The sequence below is a fragment of the Pinus tabuliformis genome, chromosome J (assembly GCF_031772625.1).
Source record: "Pinus tabuliformis cultivar Carrire ecotype Pingquan chromosome J, CPIR1, whole genome shotgun sequence".
Classification (NCBI taxonomy): Eukaryota; Viridiplantae; Streptophyta; class Pinopsida; order Pinales; family Pinaceae; genus Pinus; species Pinus tabuliformis.
The window spans coordinates 1,425,111,339-1,425,126,797 of NC_142295.1; the positions used below are offsets into that span (position 1 = coordinate 1,425,111,339).

Below are 15,459 nucleotides of genomic sequence, written 5' to 3' on the forward strand. Positions count from 1 at the left end.
GCAATACAAGAACAACTGGAATAGAGCCAAGCCAAATACAAGGCAAGGCATGATAAGCATCAGACTGAGCATAGCTCCAAGTTGGTGATCAAGTCTGGCTGTATATCAGAAAAGACAGAACGCAAGGTGAAGGTAAGAAGTTGAAGCCGATAAGGTATGGACCTTTCAAGATACTTGAGAAAATCGGTGAGAATGCTTTTCGCCTTGATTTTCCAGCTTACATGCACATCTATTCAGTGGTTAATGCAAAAAGCTTGAGACTATTTGAACCTTCATTAATTGAAGATCCCGAAGAGCAGAGTCAATTTCCTTCTATTGATGATCTGTTGCTTGAATATCTCAATGAATTGCAGGAAGACACAGTTCTGGGCAGGAAGGTGAGAACTACGTGCAAAGGGGATGTTGAATACCTCAGGGTTGGGCTCAAAGGTTCAAAACCAAGTAGTGCAAGATAGATAGAAATTGGGCAAGCGAGGAATCTATATCCTCACTTGGTTGATGCTTAAAAACCAACTTTTGGTGGTCCAAAATCTTTTTCACTGGGAAGGCAGTGATCCAAATTGGATCCTAGAACACTCTCTAAGTTTTCATGAACTCTTTAAAAATCATGCCAAGGATTAAAAGTCTTATAAAGATCAAGCTTATTAGAGATATCCTCGTAACAATTGCAATTTGTGATTAGCGCGAAGCAATGAGGACCGTCGGTCAAGCGCGCAGACCGTCGGCCCATGGTAACGCGCACTATCACAAATTAGCAATCCAGAGGCCATTTCGAGAAACAGGGGTAGTTTCTGATATGCGACTAGCAACTTGGGGTAGTTTCTGATATGCTACTAGCGACAAGTCTCTAATCTCATATCGCGGGGCAAACCCCTCAAAGAAGGAAAGGTCACAAGTACCTGGACCCGAAATATCATAAAATGCAACAAATATCGTTCTGATTTCGTGGAAGCGGGATTCCACAAAACCAACATAATATCAGAGGGGATTCGAGCAGTAAGCGGTTTCAACCAAGTTCCACCAATGCCATACATCGAGTGCCACGCGTTTGGCGGAAGAGAGAGAAAACCGTTCACATCGGACGAGTAAACATCATGCTACTTAACCACCCGATATGAATGATGACCGTAGGATCTGGGGCCCCCAGATCAATGGCGAAGATGCGTTCCGATGGATGATCGGATTTGACGGGGTCAACAGGCAGAGTTATATAGGATTTGAAGTCCGACATGGACAATGCGTTGGCAGAAGGTCATGTTTCGCGGGTATTCTTGGAGTTAACGGAATGAATGGTCGTTTCGAATATGTCCAAGAGATCTGACACTCACTCGTTATGAAATAGGTGGCCACCTCCCTGTGAGGCGTTATACAGTGACTGATTACGCAGGACAGAGGGATTCAAACGAACAGAGGTAGCGGAACCGAAGAGTCGGGAAGCGGAAATGAACAGTCAAGAAGTAGATTGGCTTTAAAGCCAAAAACTGACAGAGAGAGAAGGGGAAGCAAGTTAGAAGTAGAGACGAGAAGCCAAGCTAACCTAAGAAGCAAAGGCAGCATCGAGCCAGAGTTAAGATAGAGACAGAGAGAGTAGAGAGTCTGTGTGCTCCAGAGAAGGCTTGAGAGGTTCAAGCGTACTCCTCTATAATGCCTGTCATGTATGAGTCTCAGATTGGGCTCATACTACTGTGACTATCCTGAAATGTTGTTGAAATACATTGGCTCATTGCATGGTTATTTGCGTCATTCATTGTTATTATTTGAACCTAAAACTCTTGATGAAGCTAGTGTGAAGGTTGTACATCTTGAAAGCAGGGGGAAGCATGAGAAAGATGACTGTCCAAAGAAGGCAGCAACAACTAATAGAAAGGAACCAAAACCCTCTTGTACTGATTGTCAGAAAGAAGGAAATGATGAGGAGCATTGCTGGAAGTTGCATCCGGAATCGAGGCCAAAGAGGAACGGAAGAAAGGAGAAGCAGAAGACGGTTGCAACTGTGAAACAAGACCAAGAATCTGAATCATAGGATGATGAGAAGATCACAACTGCATGATTTGCAAGTATTGGACCAATTGACTTGGGATTAGACTCAGGTGATGAGATGAATATTACAGCTCTTGGGATTGCAGAAGATGGACCTATTGACTTAGGTTTTGATTAAGGTGATGAGACAAATATTTCAGCAGATGTTGTGCCAAAGATGAGAAGGGCACCAAAGACTCCATGGCTCTAAGAACTTGAAGAGATCAACCAGAGCCTTCACGCGGAGAATGTTGAACTAAGGGAACTCCTATGAGAAGTGAAGGAGGATAAATAGAGGTTACAACATGAGTTACAAGTCAAGGAGGATGCATTGGAAAGGTTGCAACATAACAAGGCTGAGGTAAAAAGTGATTCTTCAATTTCATGTTCTATTTATGATGATGATTTCACTGCTTTTGAGAAAATGCTACATGAATTGGTTCAAATATGGTGAAGAAAATAGGATATCGAGGAAAGGACCTCAACATTAATGGGAAAGTCTTTGTGAATCCCATCAAAGTGGATGAATTGCCTCACTATACAGTACTTGGTTATGTTAGAAAGGAGGTTGGAGAATGTTCCAAGACAACCAGTGACCAATCAAAAATGAAAGATGGGAGCACATCACAACATTCCATTGATAGTGAGGATTGCATAGGAGGTTCTCCTCATCAGGGACTCATTAGGAACAAGTGTTCAAAGAAGGTCCAAAAATTTTGGAGGAGAAAGAATCATTGTAGTCACTGCAACAAGGATGGACATCAGAGAGCCACATGTTAGATACTCCATGACCAGAAAGCACATATGAAGGAACCAACTGGTGAAGTTTTTCAACAAGCAAATTAGCCACAGGGAGATGACTCGTTCAATTTGGAGGTGGTTTTAGTAGCTTGTCATGGCCGCATTTTGTAAATCACATGTTACGAGATATTTGTAAAAGTGATGAAGTGTTTTCCATCACTTATGAATGCAACATAGTGGTCTTTTGGGCCATTTTGTTGATAGTTGGGGTGTTGGTTTCTGTTATGATTTTGATGTAAACTTGACCAAAGAGTGTGTTATAAACTCTTGACAAGTATGAGGTTTTTCTTGGCTCATGTTTGGTCTTGTAAAAGAACATGCATATTGCAAAGATGGAATATAGGTTTGTAGAGGAGACATGTGTCAGTTCATCACTTATGGCTCTGAAGAACAAAGGTGAAGGAGAAGGAAGTGTGGCATGTTAGGGAACTTGTTGTGCAAACAAGGGAGTACAACAAATTGTAGATTGTGTTTATGCTTTTGGAGGACCAAAAGCTCCTCAGTGGGGAGGAATGATCCAGGTGGCTCCAAGGCTCAAATTTCAAAGTTCTTGAATCTTAACAACATTGGCATCAAGTTATAGAGCTCATCATTACGAACCCAATGTCATGAACGACACCTCAATTAGAGTCTGTATGACCATTTTATGACTATCACAAGTTTGCAAGTCGTAAGGGGATGTGGGACCCACTTAGGTTATGTGGTGATGAAATGACCAATGGGACTTCGACACATGGCATGCAAATATTATCCTCCTAACCCTGCACAAAGGAGAAAGCAAAAATACTAAATAACAAAAAAAATATTAAATCCTGTAAGGTTTAAAAACCGTATAAAACAAAAATCATTTAAAAATATATTAAAAAAGGGTTATTTTAACAACCATATAACAACATTACAAAGATTTATATGGTAACCATATTTGAAAACCAAACGAAAATATTAATGGTTGGGAATACCATCGAATATATTAATCTGTTTATAGTTGGAATTAAAACTATATGTAACAAAAACCATATAAATATATGGTTAACAACATTAAAACTCTGGAAACAATTTGATTTAATAAGCGGTTCTATATATTATATGACAATTGTTTAAATATAACATGTTAACTGGGAAGGAAAATGAATAGTGTATTTTTTTTTGTTAGATAAAATGAAAACCGGTGGATTGGAACCCATGATCACAAATGCTCAACTAATTCTAAATATATTTTTAACCAACTTTCGAGCTAGCAAAATTTTGATAAATGTGTCACACATATTACATAAACTGGTCCAATGCTCATGAACAGAGAAGCACCCAGAGGAACCACGACGGAGTCAAAGAAATCATGCCGAACCCTAACAGGGGTGGAACCTTGATGATATGGAACCATCACAAATTTTCTACATAGTATCAGAGCTGGATTTGTGGAAATTTTCTACATGGTATCAGAGCTGTGAACAATATACTGAGAAGAGAATTCGAAGTTTGAAGTTCGGGGTTGCACATGCAAATCGAATTCATATCATACTTCAAGGTTTGCCAATGGCATTCTATGGCTCGAGACTCGAGTATGCCTTGGAAGGTAGCTCGAATTACATAGCATGGAAAGATAGAATGGAGGTTGTATTAGAAGACAATGGCTTGAAGGAATTCATTGATCAAGAAATCCCAAAGCCAGCTTCAACTAATTCACAAGAGTTGGCTGAGTGGAAGAAGTGTGTGGCGAAGGCGAGACAGATCATCCTTGAGGGAGTTTGAGACCATTTTTTCTCGAGTCTCCATGGGAAGGATACTCCATTTTCAATGTGGAAGACATTGAAGGACCTTTACCAGAACAGTAGCGACCAGAGGAAATTGGAACTCAAGGATAAGCTTTGAAGAATCAAGATGGAGAAGGGCGATACTATTTCCACATATCTGAACAAGCTCACCACTTGCAGAGATGAGCTTGACAGTGTGGGAATAACTACTGCTGACGATGATATGGTGAGCCTTGCTCTCCTTGGCCTTTCAAAGAGTTGGAATAACTACCAGGACTCTGTGAATGGAAGGGAGAAACTTCCGGATTGGGAATGACTGTGGTTAGATCTTATGCAAGAGGAGATCAGGAGGAGCACACGAGATCGTTCTTTATCCAAGAATGGTGATGAAGAAAATGTGGCCTTAGCAAGTAAGGCAAGGAAAGGGAAGGGGAATGCTTCCAATTTCAAATCGAATTCTTCTCATGGAGGGAAGAAGGGTGACATGTCTAAAGTAAGATGCTTTAATTGTCACAATATGGGACATTATGTGACTAATTTCCCATCAAAGAAGTCCAAGAAGGGATCCTCGGAAGGATCGAAGGTGAGGCATTAGCCTCTCAGTTCGAAATAGACTTTACCCTCGTCGCATGCATGGTGTCATCAATGATGGGTTGTGTGTAGTATCTTGACAGTGGAGCCTCATTCCACATGACCGGTGATAAAAATTTATTTAGTGCCTTGGAGGAGAAAGACCTCAAGATGTGCATAGAGATGGGTGACGATGAAAGGTATAGTGTTTCAGGAGTGGGCATGGTTGTTTTTCAGAGGGAGCATGGAGCTCCTCTCACCTTGACAGATGTGACGTATGTGCCTGGACTGAAGAAGAACTTGGTATCAGTTGCGATGTTGGAGGAAAAAGGCTATGATGTTGTCTTCAGTAAAGGAGAGGCATTCCTAAGACACATAGCCATCGGTCAGACGAAGAGGACAGGGATTCAAGTGAAGAATCTCTATAAACTAGAGGTAGATGATTGTGCAACATTGAGTACAAAAGCAAAATTGGTGCAAAGCCAAAACATTGGTGAGTTGTGGCACAGGCAGTTGGGCCATTTGCATCATGGGGCTTTGAAGATAATGCAGTAGATATCTACAAGACTTCCCCAAGGTAAACTTGAGAAAGTTGACACATGCAACGGTTGTACCTTAGGAAAGTACACCAACTGTTCCTTTCATGATCGAGACAGTCAAGCAGAGGCTATCTTAGAGTGAGTTCATACTGATTTGTGTGGACCATCCTCGACGACATCCACATCGAAGCAAAGGTATTATGTGATTTTCATTTATGACTATTCTTGTAAATGCTGGATTTATTTCATGCATAAGAAGTACTAAAATTTCACAAAGTTCTGTGAGTTCAAAGATTTGGTCGAGAAAGAGTCAGGGAAGAAGATCAAGGCCTTGAGAAGTGACAACGGTGGAGAATATGTCTCTCAAGAGTTTAAGAACTTCTGTGCAGCCGAAGGAATTAAACGAGTTGATGGCACCTCATAAACCACAACAGAATGGGGTGTCCGAGAGGAGGAACATAACTATTGTAGGGGCAGCACGGAAATGCTGCATGACCAAGGCCTACCACTTCACTTGTGGGATGAGGCATGCAAAAAAATGGTCTATTTGTAGAATAGAAGCCCGTATCACATACTTGGGATGAAGACACTAGAGGAAGCTTTCTCCGATAAGAGACTATATGTGGGTCACTTCAGGATCTTTGGCTCATCGATATATTTCCATGTGACAAAGGATGCATGGAAGAAGCTTGAGCTGACAGCAGAGTTGGGGATACTTGTGGGGTACACTGATACACCTCACAACTATCGGGTGCACTTTCCTACTAGTCGGAGGACAGTGTTTCACAGAGATCTCAAGTTTGATGAGCAGAAGGCCATGCGAGATTCCCTTGAGAGGGATCTCCAAGTACAGACTGTGGAGGAACTATTGGTTCCTAAGGAGGAGGAGCCTCAGACTGATGCGGAGCAGCCACATGCAGAGGTTCTAGGAGTGGAGACATCCACTCAAGTAGAGTCTTGCAGAGATGGACGGAAGCGCACAAGAGAAGCTGACAGATTGTTGGAGGATGCGAGATAGAATGTGGGAGCACCATATTCTCAGTGCAGACAGAGGAGGTCACCTGAGAGGTACACTGGATACATGGCCCTTGCTAGGGAATGTGTTGAGACCGAGCCATCTTCCTTTGAGGAAGTAGTGCAGTAGCTGATTTGGGTTGATGCTATGGTGGAGGAGTATGACTCCATAGTTCGTAATAGTGTTTGGGACATGGTTCCGAGACTGGAGAACAAGTCAGTTGTGAGTTCTTGTTGGCTTAAAAAGGTAAAGAAAGCTATTGATGGTAGTGTGGAGAAGCATAAGGAAATTTGTTGCCCATGGCTTTTCGTAGGTCGAGGAGGATCATGTTGCTACAGTGTATATTTCGATAGAGGAGCAAGATGCTGACATTTTGACAAAGGCATTGTCAAAGTATAAATTCGAGTTCCATAGAGACAGGATCGGGGTGGTAGATAATCCCTTTCTTGTTGAGAGGGAGTGTTGAAATATGGCAACAATAATATTCCAATTTAATTTGTCCTTGAATTAAATTTAGAATTAAAATTTAATTTAGTCTTAACAACTACTTGGAAATAATTAATTAATTTATTTTAAATTAACTAGTTGGAGAAATTCAAGTTAGAAGTCTTTCTGAAGTCATGCAAGAGTTATCCCTTAAATTAAGGAGATAAGATCGAGTTATATTTGAGTTGTAATTAGTTAACTCAGTTTACTGAGTTAAGTCCAGTTAAATTAGTTCCAAACTGTTTGAGGAACTAATAGTGAGTTAACAGTCAGTTGATGCATTAATGCACTCAACTAGTGCTATTCCAGTTAACTGAAGATTCCCTCATCAGAAACTCATGCATGTCTATTATGAGAAAGACCCAGTTGAGATAAATGTTCAAGGACAATGTACTATCAGTTTCATGTGTTTCCTCATGGAGAAAACTCATGCATGTAGTCAAGGATTTATCCTTGAGGATTGCGCATTTTTGAAGTTTGTTTTCCACTTGGTAAAAGAAAATCATCCACAAGGAACAACGCAAGGAAATAGGAGCTTGGAGGGTAGAGAGGAAGGCTGGAGAGAAGCCAAGATTCCCTGTGAGCATCTGTGAGGATTGTACTGAGAGCTGGTTAGCTGTGAGAGCTAAGGCTTTGTATAATTCCTATTTATTTCCACCATGTATGATAATACAATAGTGTGGGCTTTTTAGCTGAGGCTTTCCCCAAAGTATTTTCATGTGTATTGTGCCATTGATTCTTCTTCTTCTGGTTATATTGTTTAGCTTGATCTTCAAGCTTCTGCAAATTGATAGTAGAAGTAGGTTATAGTATTCTGCTTTGATTTATATTGCATTATCAGGTTAACCTCCACAAATTTTCTACATCAACTTGTTCATGCCTTTGTTTTCTCATGGTTGCTCTTGAATTCTGTTTCTTTTGTGTGTATCAATCATATGGTTACATGCTCTTTAAAATGAAATTCAGTATGCATAATTGAAGTGAAAAGATCTAGATCAATTTTGGTATCAAATTGATTCTTTTGTTGATGTGAATTGCAAGTGTATGATAACCAAGACAAAGCTCCAAACAAGTGAAGGAAAACTTAATTCCTTTGATCCAAAAGCAGGGCATGTAACATGAAGAAGGAAAATTGCAGATGAAGATGCTCAGTTGGAGGAAGTGTCAAATTATGGCAAGACCTTTTACACCATGGCAGAAAAAGTGGACAAATTGTTTGCAGAGTATGAGAAGACAATGACGAAACCAAAGAAGAAAGAAGCACCAGATGATCACGCCTCAGTAAATCATGAAGAAGGAGGAGAAGAGCCTCCTGAACCTCCCTCTCCATCTGCTAGTGAATGGTGCACTTCTTCCTCATCCTCTCAACGCTTTAGAAGTAGAAAATCTCATAAAAAACATTTTTTCAAGTTGGATGTCAAGTTTGATTTGCCTGGGTTTATTGGAGAATCTAATGTAGAAAAGCTAGATAACTGGATCAAATGGGTTGAAGTATATTTCCGCATACAGCTAATTAAATAGGATGAGACCAAGATCCAGTTAGCACCCCTTCGATTGAGTGGCACTGCTCTCGTCTGGTGGGAAAGAAAGTTGCAGAAAGGTGGCTAAAGTAATCATAAACTTATTTCATCTTGGTCCGAGTTTATTTATGATTTAAGAGGACAATTTTACCCATTGGGATACAAACAAAAGACCATGATATAATGACAACATTTGAAACAAAATAAAGGTCAAAATGCTCAAAATTTTACAAATGATTTAGGAAACAAGAATTAACATTGAATGTTCCATTAGACTCTCCTGAAACATTGATGAAATACTTTGGCTCATTGCATGGTTATTTGCGTCATCCATTGTTAGTATTTGAACCTAAAACTCTTGATGAAGCTACTGTGAAGGTTGTACATCTTGAAAGTCGGGGGAAACATGAGCAAGATGACCGTCCAAAGAGGGCACCAAAAACTAAGAGAAAGGAATCAAATCCCTCTTGTACTCATTGTGAGAAAGAAGGGCATTATGAGGAGCATTGCTGGAAACTGCATCTAGAATTGAGGCCAAAGAGGAATGAAAAAGAGAGAAGTAGAAGACAATTACATTTGTGCAACAAGACCAATAATCTAAATATGAGGATGATGAGAAGATCACAACTACATGATTTGCAGTTGTTGGACCAATTGACCTGGAATTAGACTCGGGTGATGAGATGAAGATTGCAACCCTTGGGATTGTAGAAGATGGACCTATTGACATAGGTTCTGATTCAGGCGATGGGACAAATATTTCAGTAGATGTTGTGCCAAATTTGAGAAGGGAACCTGTTGTAGTGCTACAAGCACCCTCCAAAATTTTTCCTTTGCTTTGTTTTGGAGCCTCCCTCCTCAAAATCTTAGCAGCATGTCTTGCACTGCTCAAGTACTTATGTTTTCATTTGAATTTATCTTTGACTTTGAGCTTGCGTTTGCTTACTTGTTTTTCCGACCAACCACAAGATGACCCCCCTGTAACTTGGTTTGCATCTAGTTCTTTCACTGTCTTGGAAAACTGCACATTCCTATAGGGAAGCCTGCCTTGCTCTCAGGAATTGGGTAGAACATGCCGACAGTCTGTCTTGCTCTCAAGAATTGCGCAGAACATCCTGGCAGTGAGCTTAGGCTCCAAAAATACGCAGACCCAGCTGACAGCTTGTATTCAGCCGGGAAACTATGTAGAGTAGTCCAGGTTAGTAAGAGAGCCTTCAATTCTAGAATTGCGCAAAGCTAGCTGACAGCTAGTCTTCAGCCCAAGAATTGTGTAGTCCAAACCCATGGTGAGCACTCCAGTCTAGAGTTGTGCAGAGCCAGTTGAAAACCTGCCTTCCGCTAGGGAATTACGCAAATCCTGAGAGACAACCCAGAGCCACTCAACCCATAAATTGCGTAGAACCATACTGTGCACAGAAACTGTCAGTGCATGAACCAAAGAGTTGCTCAGTCCTCCCCGGAAATGCACAATTCATTCCGGGCAGTGCATGGCAGGATTCCCGAAAATCAAGAAGCTAAGAGGAAAAGTATCCTTGGGAAGTAGGGAATCTCTTATTAGCTTCCAAAAGGTGACGCATTTCCATATTTAGAAGTTTCTGCTAAGTGTCGCTGTTGTCCTTGATCTCAATCATACGCATCATGAACTCCATTTGCTCAATTCTATGTAATGGATGCATCTAGAGCTCACTTATGAATTCTATTAGCAATCTCTAGCTTCCTTATGAGATCAAGGAGCCTTCGGAGAGTTGTCATCACTTTTCAGGGTGAGTTTTGCTTTTATTACCTTTTGCTGCTTATTCTATGGATTTTGTTTGTTTATCTTGTGAGAGTGATGTTTAGCTCGATTTTGTTGAATGACCACTGGCATTTTAACTTGTTTTAGCTCATAGAAGTGTTATTTCAAGTTAGACATTGCCTTCCCCAAGCGTCACATGAGTTATCCCATTTTTGCAACAATAGTCGCCGATGCGATGACTCCCTTCACACGCTTTGTGTTACTTCAGTTTAATCAATTTCTGCACTTGTTTCACATGCATACATCTACACTTAACGAGATCTACACTCATCATTGCATCATCTTTCAGATCTACTTGTTTGCACACTCCCCATGGACAGATTTGGGCTCCCCCTACCCAGATCTCACATTCAATTGCATGCAATGCGCAATCTAGTAGCTCAAGGCCTCTACCTTGGCTTCTGGAATTACACAGAGCCTGTCCTGGGCTGGCTCCAAGTGGGCACTGCGCAATTCTAAGAGCCAGTCTCCTAGCTTGGTCACTAAGACTACACAATGCACAGTCTCTCCCCAGCCCTGTCCTAGAATGAACTGCGCATTGCACAATTCCAATCATCAGGCTTCCACACTAACTGCCGAGACTGCGTAGTGCACAATTCCAACAGTCAATCAGTCACCCTTGTTAGTCAAAACTATGCAATTCCTCTCATCAGATGCCCTAATTGTTGCTTGATCACGCTGTGAATTTAGATTTGTAAGAGCTAATGTTTTTTTGCCATGAATGTCTTTTATGTCCCACAGGTACCATAGCCGCGAAGCGCTTCTCTCCAACAGTCATTGTACCATAGAACCAAAGAGAGATGCTTCAAGAGCGACCACTAAAAGAAATATAGGGGAAGCAGTTGAGAAAGTGATGATTTACTTGCCAATATATGCAAATGCTCAACACTTACATGGCAACAAGACTAGAAGCAGTGGCAGAAGGTAGCAATCCAGTACAGGAATAGGGAAAGAGGAAGTTGTTGACATAACAAAGGGATAACAAAGCTGTAGAGTGAAAGTGCGTTCAATCTTCATGCAGGAACTTTGACAGTAGAAGTAAAAGGAAGCAGAGGACACAAACAATATAGCGAAGAGCAGAGCTTGTGGGTAGTAGAACTAAGATCGTGGCAAGCAGAACACGAGTCGAAGGAAGAACAAGAGCTGAGAAGCAGAAACGGGAAGAAGAACAAAGGCAAGATGCAATGACAGAGAAAACAACACCCATACAGGTTGATAAGTCGGAACAACCAATAGCTGAGGAAGAGAGTGAACAGATGTAGGTTGCCTCACCAAAGCTAAGCACAAGAACCAAGTCCAGTCATAGGTCAAAAGGTACATGGAGTAGTTGATGCATAAGGCCACAAGTGATGACTTGCAGCTGAGTGCAGATGACATGCAGAAGTACATCGGTCGTCCAGCCACACTCAGGACAGTGTAGCACATCAAGATGAGATGGACACATGTTCCAAGACCACATGCTCGAAATTCCATGGAGGAAAGAGTGTGCTTTCAACAAGACAACATTAAGCAGTTTGGGGACATCACAGAGCAACACCAAGCTTGGCATGAATACATGATCGAGAAGCATCAAGTGAGCATTGTCGAGTTGGTCTTTCCCCAAACCTCAGAGTCATAGTGTGTTGTCTTGTTAGGTTATCTCTAGCCTATTTTGTCTCACATCGGTACATGTGGAAAATTTATATTATTGTAAACATGTTGTAAGTGAAATTCCAAGTGTCACTGGTGGAATGTGAAGAGTCACTATGTAATGTGAAGTGTCATGAGGCTAGTCCAAGAGTCGCAAAGGAGAATTTCAAGGGTCACCCCACCCTTTGTTATAAATAGAACCTCATAACTCATAGAACATACTTTTGGGAGCCAAGATTTTGGATAGGAATTTGCTTAGAGAAGGCTTGGAGAGTATTGTGACAAACCTTGGATTCTCCACAACGTAGTGCAAGTACATATTTTTGGAGGAGCAACTAGTTTTGACTGTAATGTTCCACTATTGGGGCTAGTGGCTGTCAATGGTGTATGTATAGATTAAAATTTCACTTAATATAATATATAATAGAGCCAACACGTTTTCATGCATATGTTGTTATTATAGTTGGACTATTCTGGTTTCTTTAGCAATGTATGTTATTTAACTTACACATTTGTGTATGAACTATTTTGTATGCAATTGTATGAATCTTGTTGTAGACATGTTGTTGGCTTAACCCATCACTTTGGATTGTGGAATATTTTTCTTTTCAGCTTGTGATGTCATTCCGCTCATGTGTTCCTTTCAGGCTGCATACTATTCCAGGATTCTAAGGGACACACTTCCTTTTCCCCTCTATGTGTTAGAACCCCCATGAATCTCACTTGATTCACTGCAAATTCACACACTTGCTTTCGACAAAGATATCACACTTACCTCTGTGAGTTATCGCAGTCAAGGCATTGCTTTTCTACCCAATGCTGGGACTCCTACTCCGAATGGTCTGACCTCTAGTTGGGGCTTCTTACCAGGGAGATCCCCTGACATGTTGGTGGGTCCAACACCATCAATATAACCAAATCTTGCATGGCTCCAAGAACTTGAGGAGATCAACCAGATCATTCAAGCGGAGAATATTGAATTAAGGAAAATCCTACGAGAAGAAGAGGAGGAGAAACAAAGGTTACAACGTCAGTTACAAGCCAAGAGGAGGCCTTGGAATGGTTGCAACATAATAAGCCTGAGATAAAAGTGATTATTCAATTTCATGTTCTCTTTATGATGATGATTTCGCTGCTTTTTAGAAACACACTACATGAATTGGTTCAAAGTTGATGAAGAAAATGGGGTATCAAGGAAAAGGCCTCGGTGTTAATGGCGATGGCATTGTGAATCCCATCAAGGTGGAGGAATTTACTCATTATGCAGGACTTGGTTATGTCAGAAAGGAGGTTGGAGAATGTTCCAAGACAACCAGTGACCAATCAACAATGGAAGATGAGAGCACATAACAACATTCCAGTGATAGTGAGGATTCCGCAAGAAGTTCTCCTCATCAGGGACTCATTAGGAACAAGCGTTCAAAGAAGGTCTGGAAAGTTTGGAGGAGAAAGAATCATTGTAGTCACTGCAACAAGGATGGACATATGAGAGCCACATGTCAGATAATTCATGACTGGAAGCACCTATGAAGGAACCAATTGGTGAAGTTGTTCAACAAGCAAATCAACCATAGCGAGATGATCCGTTCACTTTGGGAGGTGGTATTAATAGCTTTTCATGACTACATTTTGTAAATCACATGCTGCGAGATATTTTTAGAAGTGATTAAGTGTTTTCTATCACTTGTGAATGCAACATAGTGATCTTTTGAGACCTTTTTTTTATATTTTGGGTGCTGGTTTCTATTATGATTTTGATGTAAAATTGACCAAAGAATATGTTATAAACTCTTGGCAAGTATGGGTTTTTCTTGGGTCACGTTTGGTCTTGTAAAAGAACATGCATATTGCAAATATATACTATAGGTTTGCAGAGGACATAGGTGCCGGTTCATCACTTATGGCTCCAAAGAGAAAAGGTGAAGGAGAAGGAAGTGTGGCCTGTTAGGGCAGTTGTTGTGTAGACAAGGGAGTACAACAGATTGCAGATTGCATTTATGCTTTTTGAGGGCCAAAATCTTCTCAATGGGGAGGAATGATCTAGGTGGCTCCAAGGCTTAAATTTCAAAGTTCTTGAATATCAACAACATTGACATCAAGTTGTAGATCTCATCATTACGAACCCAATGGCGTGAACGAAACCTCAATTGGAGTCCGTGTATGACCATTTTATGACTATCAAAAGTTTACAAGTCATAAGGGGATGTGAAACCCATTTAGATTATGTGGCGATGAAATGTCCAATGGGCCTTCAACACATGGCATACCATCATCAACCTCCTAACACTGCATAAAAAGACAAAAAATAATATTAAAAAAACAAACAAAAATTAATATTAAATCATATTATGGTTTGAAAACCATATAAAACAAAAATAATTTTTAAGATATATAAAAAAATGGTTATTTTAATAACCATATAACAAAATTACAAAGATTTATATGGTAACCGTATTTGAAAATCCAACGAAAATATTAATGGTTGGGAATACGAACAAATATATTAATGTGTTTACAATTGGAATTAAAACCATATGTAACAAAAACCATATAAATATATGGTTAATGACATTAAAACTCTAGAAATGATTCGATTTAATAAGCGGTTCTATATACTATACAACAATTGTTTAAATATAACACATTAAGTAGGCACACAAATAAACATTGTATTTTGTTCGTTATATAAAATGGAAACCGACGGATTGGAATCTATGACCCAACAGGTTCAACGAATTCTAAATATATATTTTAACCAACTTGTTTGCTAGCAAAATTTTGATAAATGTGCCACACAAATATTACTTAAATTGGTCCAATACTCATTAACGAAGAAGCGCCTAGAGGAATGCAGTGGAACTTTGAGAGTACAAGAATTTTGGAGGAATATTTTAGATTCCCCGGGTGTTGATTTTTTTTTTTTTTTCAGAGAGAAAATCACTTATGGCCGAAGCCTACAGATATTTTTACAATACGCCGAAGCCAGCAGAATATGGCCGAAGCCAGCAGATTAATGGCCGAAGCCAGCAGATGAAATGGCCGAAGCCAGCAGAATAAGGTGGAGCCGTTCGAAATCGCCCAGCAAGGGGCCGCCGCAGGACTCGATCGCGGCTGGGGGGTGCGAAAGCCAACCGCCCCAGCCGTCTTAACATGCACGTCATGTGCTGGGTGTTGATTTTTTATAGTGGTGGAATCACGCAACTTTTAAACTCAAATTACTCAGAATTTCACCAGGATTCTAATGGTGTAGATGGTTTTCTGATCTGAGAAGTGGATTTTCTAGTGACCAAAGGTTTACACAGAACCATGAAGGTGGAACTTTGATGCAGGGATT

General features: G+C 40.4%; 1 protein-coding gene across 1 annotated transcript in view; it reads left to right on the plus strand.

Annotated features, from left to right (window-relative positions):
• The first annotated feature begins 8,372 nt into the window (after positions 1 to 8,372).
• LOC149232699 (serine carboxypeptidase-like 35) overlaps positions 8,373 to 15,459 on the plus strand; it is a 49,425-nt gene continuing 42,338 nt past the window's right edge. Inside the window, exons 1-2 of the mRNA XM_089381976.1 lie at positions 8,373 to 8,524; positions 11,238 to 11,420. Of these exons, the coding sequence (XP_089238102.1) occupies positions 8,373 to 8,524; positions 11,238 to 11,420 (335 nt within the window). The remainder of the gene's footprint in view (positions 8,525 to 11,237; positions 11,421 to 15,459) is intronic.